The 16141-nt window shown below is 34.2% G+C and overlaps 1 protein-coding gene and 1 pseudogene across 1 annotated transcript; one reads left to right on the top strand and one right to left on the bottom strand.

Moving 5' to 3' along the window:
* Positions 1-4092: 4092 nt before the first annotated feature.
* On the bottom strand, positions 4093-7929 carry LOC114751416 (NADH dehydrogenase [ubiquinone] flavoprotein 2, mitochondrial). Its single transcript, XM_028940087.1, has 10 exons — positions 7803-7929; positions 7672-7704; positions 7499-7564; positions 5978-6094; positions 5687-5764; positions 5486-5591; positions 5321-5367; positions 4724-4801; positions 4565-4630; positions 4093-4456 (listed from the first exon to the last, which is right to left on the bottom strand). Exons 1-10 carry the CDS (start codon positions 7857-7859, stop codon positions 4349-4351), a joined length of 756 nt encoding a protein of 251 aa, XP_028795920.1. The 5' UTR covers positions 7860-7929; the 3' UTR covers positions 4093-4348.
* A 4035-nt stretch (positions 7930-11964) lies between these two features.
* LOC114751412 (glycerol kinase-like) lies at positions 11965-14653 on the top strand (annotated as a pseudogene).
* Positions 14654-16141: the final 1488 nt, after the last annotated feature.

Below are 16141 nucleotides of genomic sequence, written 5' to 3'. Positions count from 1 at the left end.
TGGAATATCTGAAATTCCAATTTGAGAAGCTAAGGAAATGTAATGACAATGAGAGAAGTCCTTCCCAAATTGAAATTTTAAAATTCAATGAAATGACAAAAATACCCTTTATCTTTTTTTTTTAAAAAACTTAGCCCCTCACCGGTGGCCAGCCGCTGGTGTGGTGGCTGCCAGTGGAATTTTTTTGTAACAGTTTTTTTTTGTATGGGAGAATATTGCAAGAAGTGGTAGGAGTGGGATTTGACCCCACAACTAGAGCCGGGAATCAGGGCCGGCCCGGCCCTCCAGGGCTAAAATTTTAAAAATACCCCAATTTGTTAGGCTCGACCCTTAAGCTACAGGGCCAAGGCCGGCCCGCGGGCTTTTGGCCCGTTTAAGAAAAAATACTATTTTTTATATTTATAATATTTTTTTATAAAAATATAAAAATAAACCAATGAAATTATTAATAAAAGACATAAATATGAATAAAATTAAGTCACAAATATAAAATATCATCTTATATAAATATTTATCAACATCTAAAACATTCATTAACAAGATAACAATATCTAAAAGTTTTATCTATAATGCAATTGTGCAATAAATAAACACTATCATTAATCTTTTGAAACTTTATCATCACTATAATTAATTACTTTTCTTCATAAGTATACTTTTCTTTCGTAACAAAAATATCAAGTTTTTCTTCTTTACAAGAATTTTATTTTTAAATTTTGCAATTTAACTATTATTTTACTTTAATGTGAGAAACATTGTTGTTGAAACTCATGAATTTCTAATTCAAATTATAGAATCACAAGTTATATAAGTATAAAAATATTCTATTATCAAATATATATATAGTTTAAAAATATCAACGCATATAATATAAATCAAATCATTATTAAAATCCAAATTAACCCATTTTTTAAAAATTTAATTGGATAAATTATTGTCTAAAACTAAATTTAATTTTAAAATGATAATAATAACTAAATATTTGAAATATTATTAACAATGTAAAAAATTAATAACATTAATATTATAAAAAAATTTAAAAAATAAAAAAAATTATAAAAGGGCTTAAAAGGGCCTCGGCCCTTCAGGGTTTATTTTTCATTTTAAGAGAAAAATATCAAGCCTGACCTTTATAATTTCAGGGCCTAAACGGGCTCGGCCCGTTTTCCCGGCTCTACCCACAACCCCTTGGCCATTTGGGCCAACAAAAGGACAGATGACCATTGGGCCATCAAAGGCTTCTTAATTTTATAATGCAAACAAAAATATAAGTTGACTCTTTTACTATGACTCCAGCCCATGGCAATAATTTACCTCAGGATGACAAGTCTTAATTGAGAAATAACAAGTCTAAATTTGATATTAACAAAACAACTTTTCTTGATATATAACAAGAAATAGCATGTACATTAATTAAAAATGACCATAATTTATTTGAAAATGACACGTCTTTACTGAAAAATGACACGTCTAAATATGATATTAACAATATGTCTTTTTCTGATACATAACAAGAATTAGCATGTACATTAATTAAAAATGACCATAATTTATTTGAAAATGACACGTCTTGTTATGTATCAGGAAAAAGACATATTGTTAATGCTACTTCTTGTTATGTATCAGGAGAAGACATATTGTTAATTTCAAGTTTAGACTTGTCATTTTTCAGTAAAAGACATATTGTTAATGCTACTTCTTGTTATGTATCAGGAGAAGACACATTGTTAATCTTAAGTTTAGACTTGTCATTTTTCAGTAAAGATGTGTCATTTTCAAATAAATTATAGTCATTTTTAATTAATATACATGCTACTTCTTGTTATGTATCAGAAAAAGGCATATTGTTAATCTCACGTTTAGACGTGTCATTTTCAAATAAATTGTCATTTTTAATTAATATACATGCTATTTCTTATTATGTATCAGGAAAAATTACTTTGTTAATATCAAATTTAGACTTGTTATTTCTTAATTAAGACTTGTCATCCTGAGATAAATTCTTGTCACAGGCTGGAGTCATAGTAAAATAGTCAAGTTATATTTTTGTTTGCATTATAAAGTTAAGAAGTCTTTGATGGCCCAATGGTCATCTACTCTTTTATTGACCCAAATGGCCAAGGGGTTGTGGGATTAAATCCTACCCCCACCACTTCTTGCAATATTCTCCTATACAAAAAAAAAAACTATTACAAAAAAATTCCACCGACAGCCACCACACCGGTGGTTGACGGCGGCCAGTTGCCAGTGGTGGCTGCCGGCGGCAGACCGCCGGTAAGGGGCTGAGTTTTTAAAAAAAAGAAGATAAAAAGCATTTTTGTCATTTCATTGAATTTCAAAATTCCAATTTGGGAAGGACTTCCCTCTTTGTCATTACATTTCCTTAGCTTCCCAAATTGGAATTTCAGATATTCCACCTTCTTTATCTGTCATTTTCCCTAAAATTAATCTTATCAAAATCATAATTGAAATTATAATTAGTTAGTAAGTCTTCGTCAAAATTAGAATTATCTATTGAGGGGATATTTGGAAAGCATCAAAAATGTTTCTGAAAAGCACTTTTTTGTAAATTGAGATAAATTCCTCCACATATTTACTTTGTATACCGTAAAAGCACTTTTAAAATTATGATTTTAATTCTATCTAAACACTCTTTGAGTTCCACGGTAGATTACAGAAATTTTATAAAAGCATATATCTAGTCATTTAATGGCTCCCAAAGCCAATTGCTTGATTGCTTTATATATATATATATATATATATATATATATATATATATATTGTATTCCTTAATTTATTGCAACTTGCAAGTCAATTGTTTAAAAAGGTTAATATTAGTTGGATTAAATATAAGGAACTTATTCCCCTTAAACAAGGTTGAAGTTTCAAATTTTGGATTTAAAAAATGCATGTAAAGGATTATTTATAATTAAGCTCGGCAATATTCATGATCTTAGATTATGTTCTATAACAAAAATAGTTAACAGTGAGTAGTCAGTTAAAACGAGATTATTAGCATTTTAACTTTAACACAGAAAAAAGAGAAAGTAAGAGAACATATGCATACATCATGTAGAGACAAAGCGTTTTCGAAAGTTTCAAATCATTTGTAGGCGACAAACGGCTTCCTAGACCGAGACTAACGTAGTATGCTGTGAACTAAACGAAGAAACACACAAATTCTTGGTCTTAACACCAACTAAGAACATTAAATATAAGCTCGTAGTAGTAGGGCACTACATCCATTTAACCAATCCTATGCTTTGACGTCCTCTTGACAAATCTTACATTATATCTTGGGTCTTGCAAGCTTCCTCTTATAATCCAAAAATGATGTTTACAGCAGCAACCTCAGAGTCTTGGAATTGGATCCCATCTAAACGACTTACCACGTTAACTAACAAACATCCTAGAATATTTTTTCCGTAGCACTTAATCTTCTAAAATAATTTTTATGCATTTAACATTTTAAAATATTTTTTTAATAACACCAAACATTTTTTAAACATCACCCAGTATCCCAAGTTTCTAGAGTGCTTGTTGCTATAAAAAAAAAAATACTCCTCCGGTCCTTAATATAAAACCTATTTAACTAATTTGATTAGATTAAAGAAGTTAGGTAAGTTAGTTAATTACAAAAAAATATAACATATTTTTTTCAAAACACCATAATCATCATTCTTGATATCCTCCCTCCCTCTCTTACTTGATTATAGTTAAGAGAATATCCACAAGGATAATTTAAAAAATATTAATAAATATGAGAAATAGATCTTATATTTAAGGTCAAAATTAACTTAACAATTAGGTCCTATATTAAAAACCGAAGAAGTATATATTAAGAAAAAAATTACGTCAAAAATTACTTTGGAATACTGAATGACATTGAAAAATATTTTAAAATATTGTATCTACCACATATTAGTTTAGAATACCAAGAGCTTTTGGAAAAATACTTGAGAGTGCCGAATATAACTTAACCTTCTAAAATTATCCAAGACATATTTCAATGACCTTATTGGTACAGTCTGCTTCTGCTTAGCCAAATGAAAATGATCATACACTTGAGATGGTTTATTGATACTAGGGATATAGATACCTAACATATTTCATATCAGGGTAAGCTCCGATTTCATCATCATTACCATTGATGTATAAATAACACTCATACAGTAAGAAACACGACAAGAGACGAATGGCATTTTATGGACCATTTTTGGAGAAACACCATCTTGGAAGGGCAGATACAAAAAATTGGGAGTGTGTCTGAAAATTTATCAATACAACGAATAAAGCAAGCTCCAATAGTGTGTGAGCCTTACATTATTGAAAGCAAAAGCATCATACTTCAGCAGGCATCCAGGTCTCGGCATGGAGGTGGCTTTGGGTCACTTAATAGAGTGGTATTCCCTCCTTCAGGTCCAGACTTGATCCGCTTGGGATTTTGGGTGCCATGCTAAATAATACCGGGGAAAAAAAGGATTTAAATTCAGATCATGAAATAATGAGAATCTTAAACATGAACACAAAGAACAATAAAGATATTCCTGGTTGATATTCTTACCGGCGGCTTCTCGCCCCTTCTCAGTTGCTCTACTATCTCAACTACTCTTGTCGGTGTTACATCTTCCTGGAATGAACATAAAGCAAGACACGTTAAGGTCCAAAATATTTCAGATGGAAACGCAATGACCATTACAATGATTAATACATGAATACATACATAGTAGTTATAGGTATACCCTTCGGATCCGTTTGAGTAATCAGCCACTGTAATCATAGGAGCATTCACACAGCATCCCTGCATGAAAACAATATATTCAATCAATCGTGCTTGTCTGATCTCTGGCAAAACTGGATAACATGCATGCACCCATTTTTAGATCACATTGTTCCTGGAAATGTGGTAACTTACTTGTAGGAACTTCTTTTTACCGAGTAAGATGTTAGTTAATGTACAATAAAGTTAGTTCTAGATGTTTCTTTTAGATTTTCCTCAATAAACTTGAAGTAATTCAAAAACAATCCAAGAGATATTCTTCAAAAATATTGCAGCTGTACAGGATTTACAATGTAACAGTCACATCTGTATCAAGAAATAGTCATCATTAATTTGTACTTAAATCACGAATTTTGAACGTTAGTTGATTCAAGATTTTATAAGTACAAATTGGTAATCAGAGACATGCAAGTGCTTCCCCAGTATTATTCTCCAATTCATAAAATTGCTAAGAATATATTTTCCACCAATACAGCACAATCTCAGTGCCGAATCTAATTAAGAAACATATAAATCTCAAAATATTGTTTAAAAGCTTACCATGCATTCCATTTCTCCAACAGAAAACAAACCATCCTTTGTTACTTCTGTAGATGAGAAATCCAAAGAAATTAATTCTTAAAACAAACATCATTATTTCCACGTGTCAAGAATAAAATGAGGTCACTGGAATGTAATGGGAGAAACACAAGAGTGATGACTGACCATTGCGCTTCACCCCCAAGTGCTTCAATAAAGCTTCTTCAATCTCTCGTGAACCACGTATCATACAAGGTGTTGTTCCACAAACCAATAGATGGTACTTCCCAACCTAAGAAACCACACCAATTTTATGTAGACACACTTAATATTGCATTATTGAGGGTAAGTAAACATGGAAGTGTTAAATCATAATATGAATTTTACCTTCGTCCGGTTAAACATCGAGTAAAATGTGGCAACCTCATATACTCTAATTGGAGCAACCTCAATAATCTTTGCCACCTAAGAAATTCACAATACAATTAATTATTTAAATATTTAAATAACTTCTGGCTAATACATGGACATACAAATATAGAGCATGTATTCGCTGCATCTTAAAATTTCAAATATCAGTTTGGCCATGGCATTAGTTTCGGAGTTTAATTATAAATCTATGGTAATTGGAAGATAAAAGTTACAAAATGAATCCTTTGAGCATGAGACCAAACATACTGCATTCATTGCTGAAACTGGAAGCCAGCCTCCATGCTGCTGCTGTGCAAGATCCAGCAGAGGGATGACTGCAGATTGCTTATAGTTGGATGGATAGTGGGATACAATCTCCTTAACCTGTTTTCACAGCTTAATAATATCAGAATGTCCAATAAAATATGCGACATGCATCCAAAAATGCCACATTACAATGTACATATATTGAAATGTAGATTTATCCTATCTCTTTGGCACGTTGTAAATTTGCAATGGAATCAATCGATAAAACATTAGCCCATGAACTCTACACTTAGTTAAATTGTCTGATTCAGCAATCTGTTCTCACATATCTGAGCTAAACTGAGTTTCATAGTTCAAAAGCCACATTTGCTAAGGTAACAAACTAATCTATATACTTTTGTACTTTGGACAAGCAATAAAGTAATGTAGGATCTCACTGAAAACCAGGAAGCAATGGTAAGAATCCTATAAATTAATGATTAAGTAACATATGCCCGCATCATTAAACAAAATTATCTCGACAAAAACAAAAAACGTACTTTAAGAAGATAATCCATAGTAAGATCACTCTTAAGGATTTGCCAAGCAGCACGATGCATGTATCGATCATCTCTCAAATTGTTCTGACCCAATGTGTGTTAACGAGGATGAAAGGCATCTTAGAAAAAAGCCTAAATTATTCTATGTCCAAGCAATGTTGACAGGGATTAGAATAGATGACACAGGAACTTACTTCACCTAATGAGCCTCACATTTCTTGATTACCTATTGAAGGCTCAAAATCAAGCCTGAACATTTCCCTCATACAATAGAAAAGGAAACAGTAAAGCACACTTTTAATCCAGCAATGCATGGCATCTAATAACATTTCCCATTTTCTTCTTTTTAATTAAATTACATTGTAATAGACTTTGCCTCAGTGGCATAACAAGCACATAAGATGTATAGGTGAAAATACACTACATTCAGGATTTACAGTCGTAAAAGACCATAAAATCCAAGGCATATTCTCATTCTTCCTACTAAATAAGGGTGCCAAACCAATGCCCATTAACCATCAAGCTCTCAACCCCAGAAAGTTCTCTTATTATGCTCTTAGCCTACCAACAGGGTAGCCTTAAACATCCACTCTTACACACAAAATCCAAAAAAAAAAAAAAGCAAAAAGCTTCAGACACTACAGATTCAACAGAATATATCACAAAAGAAGGACAATTGGAAAAAGGAACTTCGGCGATTGCTTCCCCCGTTCCACATTTTTTGACACCGTAGGATGAACTATATAATCTATCCCTCCCCAAACCCCGTGGGAGCCTCGTGGACTAGGCCGCCCTTGGACGAACGACATTGACATATCATCACATATCAGACTTCCTTTGTCCTAAACGCCTAACCAGTAAGATTAAAGAACATTCGACTTGGGGGGGTCATTTCAGGCTCTATAGTTACATAATGATAACCAGTCAATTCTGGCAACAAACAACATTCGAATTCTTTAACTCCAGAGCATTGAAAAATCACCTTCTCTTTGTTGGCATCCGTGAATTCCCATGGAAGGTCTGGATTGTTATCTGGGGAGTCAATGTGCTGCCCAGTTCGTAAAGATCCACGCAGTCAATAACCATTGTATGAAACATACTGATGCAATAAAAGGTGAAATTTTTTAAATTTAAACTGAAATAAAGAGAACTTACGTAGTTCAGAGCCGTGGAGAATGCCCTTGACGGCTGCAGGTGAAGAAAAGAAAAGAAAACCAACGAAATCACGAAGGGCTGGACTAAAAAGTGAAATAAAAGCAAATTCGAGATATAAAAATGAAGCAAACCTGGCGAAAAGTTTGACGGATCTCATTGAAATGCTTCGCAGCGAGGCGCGCGAGCATTTTCGACGACTGGTTGGAGTTAGTCTGAGGAAGAAAGAGATCGGAGTTAGGGGCGGAGACACTCGACCATGAGCCTATGCGACACAGTAAAGCGAAAGAGGTATAGGAGAGGTGGCAGAATAACGACCGTTAGATCATGTCAAAGGATCTGAATAAATGGGCTTTCATTTTGAATTTTGTTTTTGGTATTAATCATCCTGAGCCTTCAATTGTGGACTTGGACAAAAAACTGGGTTTTGTGTGGCATGAAACCGGCCTAGGCTCAGCTACTATTTCATTGTACACTTCAGTCTCTGTTGCCTTTGGACTTCGGTCAAACTATGGGGAAAAATTTGACCAAAACAAAGACAAAAAAATGTAACTAACAGCAAACAGGGTTAGATGAATCTAACGAAAAGAATTAGTCACTTATGACATGGTTTAAATTCTTATTAAGAGAGATGCTCACATTTTTGTGTCTGACAGTGTTTTGAGCAAAATCCTTATCTCTCTTTCTCTTTATTTATATGTGTTGAATCTTAATAAAACTTTATTTTTCTGACCAACACTCCTTTTCATAAATTCTATTGTAATCCCATCGTTTCATTTCTCAATCCTCACCGTCTTTTCATACCTTAGCATTCCTTTTTTTGTTTGTTTAATCTCTCAAACTTATTACCTTCATTGTTTTGATGTGCATTCTTCTTATAGGGACCTAGACATTTGCTTTAGTAAGGTTACTTGGTGCCACCATAGTACCCAGAGCATTGGCTGAGGATGACATTTGTTATTTTAAAGGATTCCATCACTTAGTATTTAAAATATTAAGATAAAAATATCATCAAAGCATTGGTGACAAGACTAATAAAAGTACCGTTTTTTATTCTTGTTAATTTGTAGTTTCACCTATTGTGGTTGAAGAAAAAAATAATAGAAGTTACACAATACATTAATTTTTCTGTGCGATTGACATTTTCTTGGACAAAACGTTTATAATAATGTCCTAGTGATAAGATTTATTGTGATATTTGTTCAATCATTCAACCCAATAAAACGTGAGATAACAATTTAGAGAAAAAATTATTCTAAAAACGGAAATAATATTGAAAGAAAAATCAATAAGGTAAAGAACATTAGTTAACACAATATCAGAAGAAAGTATTACTTTTCCTGAAACAGAAGCAATAGAATGCAACCCTATAAGTAGATTGACTAAAATAGGAGAAATAAATTCATAGGATTAACACAAATCTAAAAAACAACACACATGATAAGTAGCCCTCGAACAAGATAGAAGAAACATCCTTATTTTTGTTTAGATCTTCAGAACTGCCAAATTCCTTTTCCAAATGGCAATAATGTCCCTTTTTTTTTTTTTAATCAGGGGCATTGAATCTAAATCTTCATAAAATGAGCTTTCAGTTGGAACTGTGTTTCAAGGTAGTTCCCAAATTCTGGGAGTCTCAACACCCAACTCTAATACCATTTAACCAAATATTTTGAAAATGAAAATGAATCTAAAAAACAACACACATGATAAGTAGCCATTGAATAATATACAAGAAACATCCCTATTTTTTGTTTAGATTTTAAAAACTGTAAAGTTCCTCTTCGAAACAGTGATAATGTCCCCTTTTTTTCCTACTTGGGTCATTGAAGTTCAATGCCCCTAAATCTTCATAAGAGGAGTTCCCAAATTTTAGGAGTCTCAATACCTAACTCTGATATCATGTAACTAAATATTTTGGGAATGAAAATAAAAAAAAAAACACAACAAACTCTTTAACTTAATCATAACTAACTTAATAGAAATGCTATCTATCCCTTGATAAACCAAACCACAAGATGATTTGGTGAGTGAAAACAACCTAAGTTGTTTAAGAAGGTCAAAGATTATCCCATTGTACATTGGGATTTTTATCAACAAGGAATAAGGGCACTTAATGTCACCCAAGTGTGAATCTGCAGCCTTATTATAAGATCATAGCGCCATTCCCCATTCAAATCTTGAAGAGCTTTAATATTCTTTCAACTACTTAGAGTTCATCTAACAGTCCACGATGGAAACTTACTAATGATAGAAGCTTCATGATGAAGTCTACGTATAACATGCTTTACAGCCAAATGTGAACAGCAATAAGAACTCATGGAGGAAGATTTGGAAATTGCCAGTTCCTCAAAGATGCAAAACCTTCCTCTGGATCTATGGGAGAGGCAGGTTACATACAAATAATCTACAAATCGTGCGAGGGATACACAGTCATTTGAGTTGTGATCTTTGTGGGGCTACATGTGAACATCCACTTCATGTAGGGGTGATAATATGGGTGAACCCGCGGGTTGCGAGTTGGCCCATGGCGAGTTAGGGTCAAAAGGTGCGGGTTGACAAAGGCCCATGTAATGGTGGGTTCGCTTTTAGCCAACCCACCAACTATTATTTTCTTTTTTTTTAATTTTTTTATTTTTAAAATATTTTTTCTTATACAATATAAAGAAAATGTATTGAAATTTTACTTTTTCTTCAAATATTTGATTGAAAACACCAAATAAATGATATGGTATTTTTTAAATTTTTTTAGACAGGATATAAAATATAATATTATAATGATAATAATTAATAAAATTTGAAAATAAAAAAAAATGCGGGCTAGCCCATGGCGGGTTATGCGATGTAAGTTAAAAAGTTTTGTTTGCTAGCAGGTTAACTTTTAGCTAACCCTAACCTATCATTTTTTGACGGGTTAGGTTTGGACCTGTGGGTTTAACCCATCTTATCGGCTCTAGCTTCATGCATTGCGTGATTGTCAAATAGCATGTGCTTGTTGGGAAGCACTTGTGCCTAACCAGGTTAAGCTCAAGTTCTTTGATAGTAGGGATTTCATAGAATGGATTAGTTGGAATAGTGGTCTAAAATACAGAGTCTCAAAAATCCCTTGGTGCACTTGGTTTGCTGTCTTAGCTAGGCAAATTTGGTTGAATAGGAACGATGGGGTTTTAAATCGGAAATCAAAGGGAAGTCTCTCTATTATTGCCTAGTCAAAGTCCATTATGTGTGTTTGAATGCTAGTGCCAATGGCTCTATTACTCAAGCACGGATGACTTGCAAATGGCAACCACCTTTGGTGGGATGTGTCAAATACAATGTCGATGGAGCAGTTAAAATGGGAACTTGGTGGCAGCATGTGGTAGTGTGGCTAGAGATGACGAAGGGCATTGGCTTGATGGTTTTATGTTTCATATCAGCAAAGACAATAGTTTTCATGCGGAAGCTTAGGCTATGTTTTGGGGTCTAAAAAGAGCATGGGATATGAATTGGAAATGGGTCGTCATCAAAACTGATTGTCGAGAGCTTGTAAATATTCTAGACACGGGCTGGCATGATGACCACTTGGAAAAGGATCTTCTTGCTAAGATTCAAGGGACATATTAGCCAAAAACTCCATGAGTGTTGCTGAGGGAATAAGCTTTCTTTAGTCTCCTCTTGATTTTGTTGTTAATCTTGTGGTGTCTAATGTAGCTTAGTATTTTTCTGCTGCTCGTCATAAAAAAAAAAATCTGATTTAATTTATTAAAATTTACTAATTCGTATTAATTTTAAAAATAAAATATAGGAGAGAATATAGAATTTTTAAATAATTTTAATTTTTATGATCCTCTCTATGAATATCAGTCCCTATTGGTCTTTTTTTGTAATTCTCCCTAAATAATGCAATAATTTTTTGGAATATGAAAATATGCTACTAAAGACGCGCAGAAGCAAGCTTCACAAAACGCAGCTTGTGAAGTAGAGGGAAAGTCTAGCTATCATAACGGTCTAAAGGGCACAGAGCCACGTGGCATTAAATCGTCGAAAGCGGCTTTTATGGCGACCCTTTCGGAGTCATTACGCCATTCATTTTATCTCCTTCTTGTGCTCTCGCCTGTACTTTTCTTTCCTCGTTACATACTTATATTATATGGATTAGATTTCTAAGTTTACCGATTACCCACTTTGCAGCTGCAACCTAATTTCATAAAAATCGTTTAGAATCCTTCTTTGTACGTTACGTCCAAACCTTCTTTGTCTGCTAATTAATGCGTAAACTTGAATTCCCATAACAAAGTTTTCCTACTGGCAAATGTGAAATGTATATCAGCACGAACATTTAGAGGTAGAAGAAGGAAAAAACAATAAGAAAATGGCGGACAAGGAAGTGTTCATTGCTTCACTTGACCAAGGAACTACCAGCACTAGGTTCATGATCTACGATCGCTCGGCTCATGTTATCGGATCGCACCAGGTCGAGTTCACTCAGTTTTACCCAAAAGCAGGGTAAGTAATTAAGCAATGATGGTTGTTTCTGTTTCAGATTTCTCCGCCCTTTTTTTTTTTTTTTTGCTTATAGAGTCGCTCATTCTGATGAATAATCTGGTGTGGTAGATGGGTGGAGCATGATCCAACAGAGATCTTGGAGAGCGTTAGGGTGTGTATTGCGAAGGCGCTGGACAAGGCGACGGCGATGGATTCAATGTGGATAAAGGATTGAAGGGTATTGGTCTGACCAATCAGAGAGAGACGACTCTGGTTTGGAGCAAATCAACTGGTCTTCCTCTCTACAACGCCATTGTTTGGATGGATGCTCGTTCCAGTTCTGTTTGCAGGTGCTTGTCTGCTTCTTTTTGCGCTGAAGTTGTTTGCAAAATGTTCTCATGCAATTTATAAAGGAGGAACGCACTTATTTTAATATACTGTTAACACATATAACACGTATCAGAATGAACATTACATGGCTTGGATAATAGCTAGTGGTGGTTCCAAAAATTGGAACAAGACCAAAAGAAGGTAGAAAGAAGAGCAAAAAAAAAAAAAAAACAGTTGTTTTTTCTTTGGAAGTATATCGCACTGGGGCTAATTTAAAGCTTAAAATATTAGGATTCATTTATGACACGCATAGTAAGAATATTATATACGAATGAGGGTGATGTTTAATGAATTATTAGTACATGACCGTTTGTACATGTATAAATTATTAGTCTGACTTGTCTTACTGTCTTTTTGTCCATGTTTAATGAGGTCAAATTTTGAATCATTATGTAACCTTCCTCTTCTTGATTTGTCTGTTTTTTTCTTGGGTGGCATTTCATTAATTTTTGTTCTCAGAATGGTTGGGTCTTTTTATTTTGGAATAGAAAATTGGAGCAGGATTTGCCTGGTGGTAGAATCCATTTTGTGGAAACTTGTGGTTTGCCCATAAGTACATACTTCAGTGCCACTAAACTCTTATGGTAATGGAGAATGTGGGTGCGGTCAAGGAGGCTATAAGAAAGGAGATGCTCTGTTTGGAACTGTAGACACCTGGTTGATATGGAACTTAACAGGGGGGTTGAATGGGGGTTGCATCTCACTGATGTTTCAAATGCATCAAGGACATGCTCATGATCTCAAAACCCTTAACTGGGATGAACCAACATTGAAAACCTTTCTATCCAGCAGAAATCCTCCCTAAAATTGTAAGTAAACTCTGAAGTCATAGGAAAAGTCTCTACTGGATGGCCAATCGCGGTATCCCAATTTCTGGATGTCTAGGAGATCAAACATGCTGCAATGCTGGACAAGCTTGCCTTAATGGTGAGGCTAAATGCACTTATGGCACAGGTGCTTTCATACTCAAAAATACTGGCCAAAATATAGTTCGATCAAAGCATGGTCTTCTTACCACCTTAGCCTTCAAGCTTGGTCCCAAAGCTCAAACAAACTATGCTCTGGAAGGATCAATAGCTATTGCTGGGAGCTGCAGTGCAGTGGCTCAGAGACAGTCTTGGAGTAATTAAGAGTGCTAATGAGGTAGAGGAATTAGCATCAATGGTTGACTCCACAGGGGGGCTCTACTTTGTTCCGGCTTTAATGGCCTGTTTGCTCCATGGTGGCGTGATGATGCTCGTGGGGTTTGTATGGGATTACAAGATTTACAAACAAAGCTCACATTGCTAGAGCTGTGCTTGAGAGCATGTGTTCCAAGTGAACGATGTTTTAGATTCAATGAACAGGATTCAAGTGAGGAAAAAATGAAGGAGTTTTTGCTGAGGGCTGATGGTGGGGCAGCTGTTAACAATCTTTTGATGCAGACTCAGGTTGAACTGTTTCCATTTTAACTATTCTAAAGTTATCTCTTTTTAGCTGATTTTAAATAAACATCTCCTGATCTCTGTCTTTTGTCTAAGTGTATTTCATAATTCATACCACCTACAAGTTCTGAAGATTTCACTAACATCTTGTTCAACTTTGTTTGCTTAATTTTATCTCTTGTATCCTTTTTTAAAAATAGTAGCTTTCCATTATAATATCTCATGTGAACGTCTTGAATGCCATATTTGATATCTTAGAACCTAACGAATTCAACTATACGAGATATACCATATAGAACGTGAGATCACAATGAACTGATAAACTTTTTTGGCATTTGTCATGTTATTAGTCCTTGTTAGTAACCAATAGTATTCTTCAAATGAGCAAGCAGCAAATTTCCTTAGATCTTTTTATTGTCGTTAATGGCGTACAGGCAGACTTGTTGGGAAGTGCTGTGGTTAGACCAGCTGATATAGAGACAACAGCACTAGGTGCAGCATATGCTGCGGGATTAGCCGTTGGTGTATGGACAGAAGATGAGATTTTTGCTTCAGATGAGAAGCGAAGGAGATCCACGATTTTTATACCCAAGTTAGATGAAGAACTGAGGAAGAAGAAGGCAGAGTCTTGGTGTAAAGCTGTTTCTAGAACTTTTGATTTGGCTGATCTATATTGATGATTATAATCAACTATCTATTCTATATAGTCCCTATCTTTGTAGCTTTTTCTTATCTTTTTCTTCATCAGCCTATTACCCTCACAAGTCAGATCTAGACTGTTATGATTCTCTAATCTTTGTGAATAACTGCAGCAACTAGCTGGCATTGAAACTAAAAGAAAATGTTCTGGCCAAGGATTTTTTTTCCTCCATGCTAAAACATCACTACGACTACCATTTTATGTCTTCTCAGCATTGTATTAGACAAAAATCTATCAGAAGAATTTTAAGCTTATCTGGTGTATCAACTTTAAGGATAAGCCTTTGCTTGAACGAGTGTGACAATTTTAATGTGCTTTCAAACCATGAACATATGAATATGTGAGACTTGTTATGTGAATGATTCAAAAGGAGCAGCCATCTATGATGTTGGAGAGATGAACCTCAAAAGGATCGACAGGAAAATTAACCCTTCACTATTTGACTAAGCCAAAGATCGTAGATCTCAGTTTAATTAAGAGTAGAGCCTCATCAAGCTTCAGCGTCTTCACTGAAAGACTTAGTGATTGCTTAAAACATAATTAATTTCCTGTGCCTATAGCACTTTCTGTATTTATTAACTTAAAACCCACCTAGTAGTGTATAGTTTATATTATCCTTTCATTCTCTCTGCAATATCCTGCTAATCCTACAATTTGGTATTGTTAGACCTTCTTTGCTTTACTCCAATATACCCAGCGGTTCTCTTTTGGTTAAAAGGATGTATGCTGAAATTGGTTGTGGCCCAATTCTGTGCTTGTCATCTTTCGTATACATGAACAAATGATCATTCTGGCTCTTAAAAGTACTAGTAGTTTTGCAGTACAATGAATATCTGTCTTTCTTTTGAATAGATCTGATGGGCTCTGACCTCTGAGCACTACGCTCAATTATATGAGTAACAATTTGTGTATTATTTACATTTACAACCTGTAAACCAATGTAACTGGCTAGAAATTTCAAATAGCCAAATATAAGTTTTCTCAATTGTTTTTAAAACTCATGGTAAACTAGTATCCACAAAACTTCCGTAAAATATTGTTTTTCTTGTTGTCTCTTCTGGGGAGACCTTACTCTGAAATATAGTGACATTGAAAAATAATAGGTGCCTATATTGATAATATTTAAAGGAAATAAACTTCATGATAATCCCAAGCAGCAAAGCATGTGTTATTGTCTTCAAATCCTTTGTCAATCTTTCATTTGTTATCACTCCACCTATCATTTCTATACTTATTCCCAAAGCAAAAGCATCCACATATAGAGAGAACCATATATAGAATGAAAACACATTTAGTAGTACAAAACAAAATATTCATTTGGTGAGTTATATAATATGCTAATTAATTGGTTTTAATATTAAATATTGAAGTTGTGTCATTAGCTAGTACCAAACTTTCACATTTTTTTCCTTGGTTAATCATCATTTACAATCATAGTGTCCTCCAATGAGGACTCTCATAATTGGATGTTCCCCGGAAACTATTATTCTCTGCGAAT

Source organism: Neltuma alba, unplaced genomic scaffold (genome assembly GCF_004799145.2).
Source record: "Neltuma alba isolate B1F8T4 unplaced genomic scaffold, ASM479914v2 tig00006907_pilon, whole genome shotgun sequence".
NCBI lineage: Eukaryota > Viridiplantae > Streptophyta > Magnoliopsida > Fabales > Fabaceae > Neltuma > Neltuma alba.
The sequence above is the reverse complement of the archived record's forward strand: the minus strand, read 5'-3'. Positions and strand labels throughout refer to the sequence as shown.

What these genes read in the sequence shown, in the direction of transcription:
- LOC114751416 (XM_028940087.1), bottom strand. Translation starts at nt 7,859, where the DNA reads ATGCTCGCGCGCCTCGCTGCGAAGCATTTCAATGAGATCCGTCAAACT. An exon ending in CGATGTTTAACCGGACGAAG is followed by an intron (nt 5,592 to 5,686) that starts GTAAAATTCATA and finishes GTGGTTTCTTAG; the next exon opens with GTTGGGAAGTACCATCTATT. An exon ending in GGTATACCTATAACTACTAT is followed by an intron (nt 4,631 to 4,723) that starts GTATGTATTCAT and finishes TGTTCATTCCAG; the next exon opens with GAAGATGTAACACCGACAAG.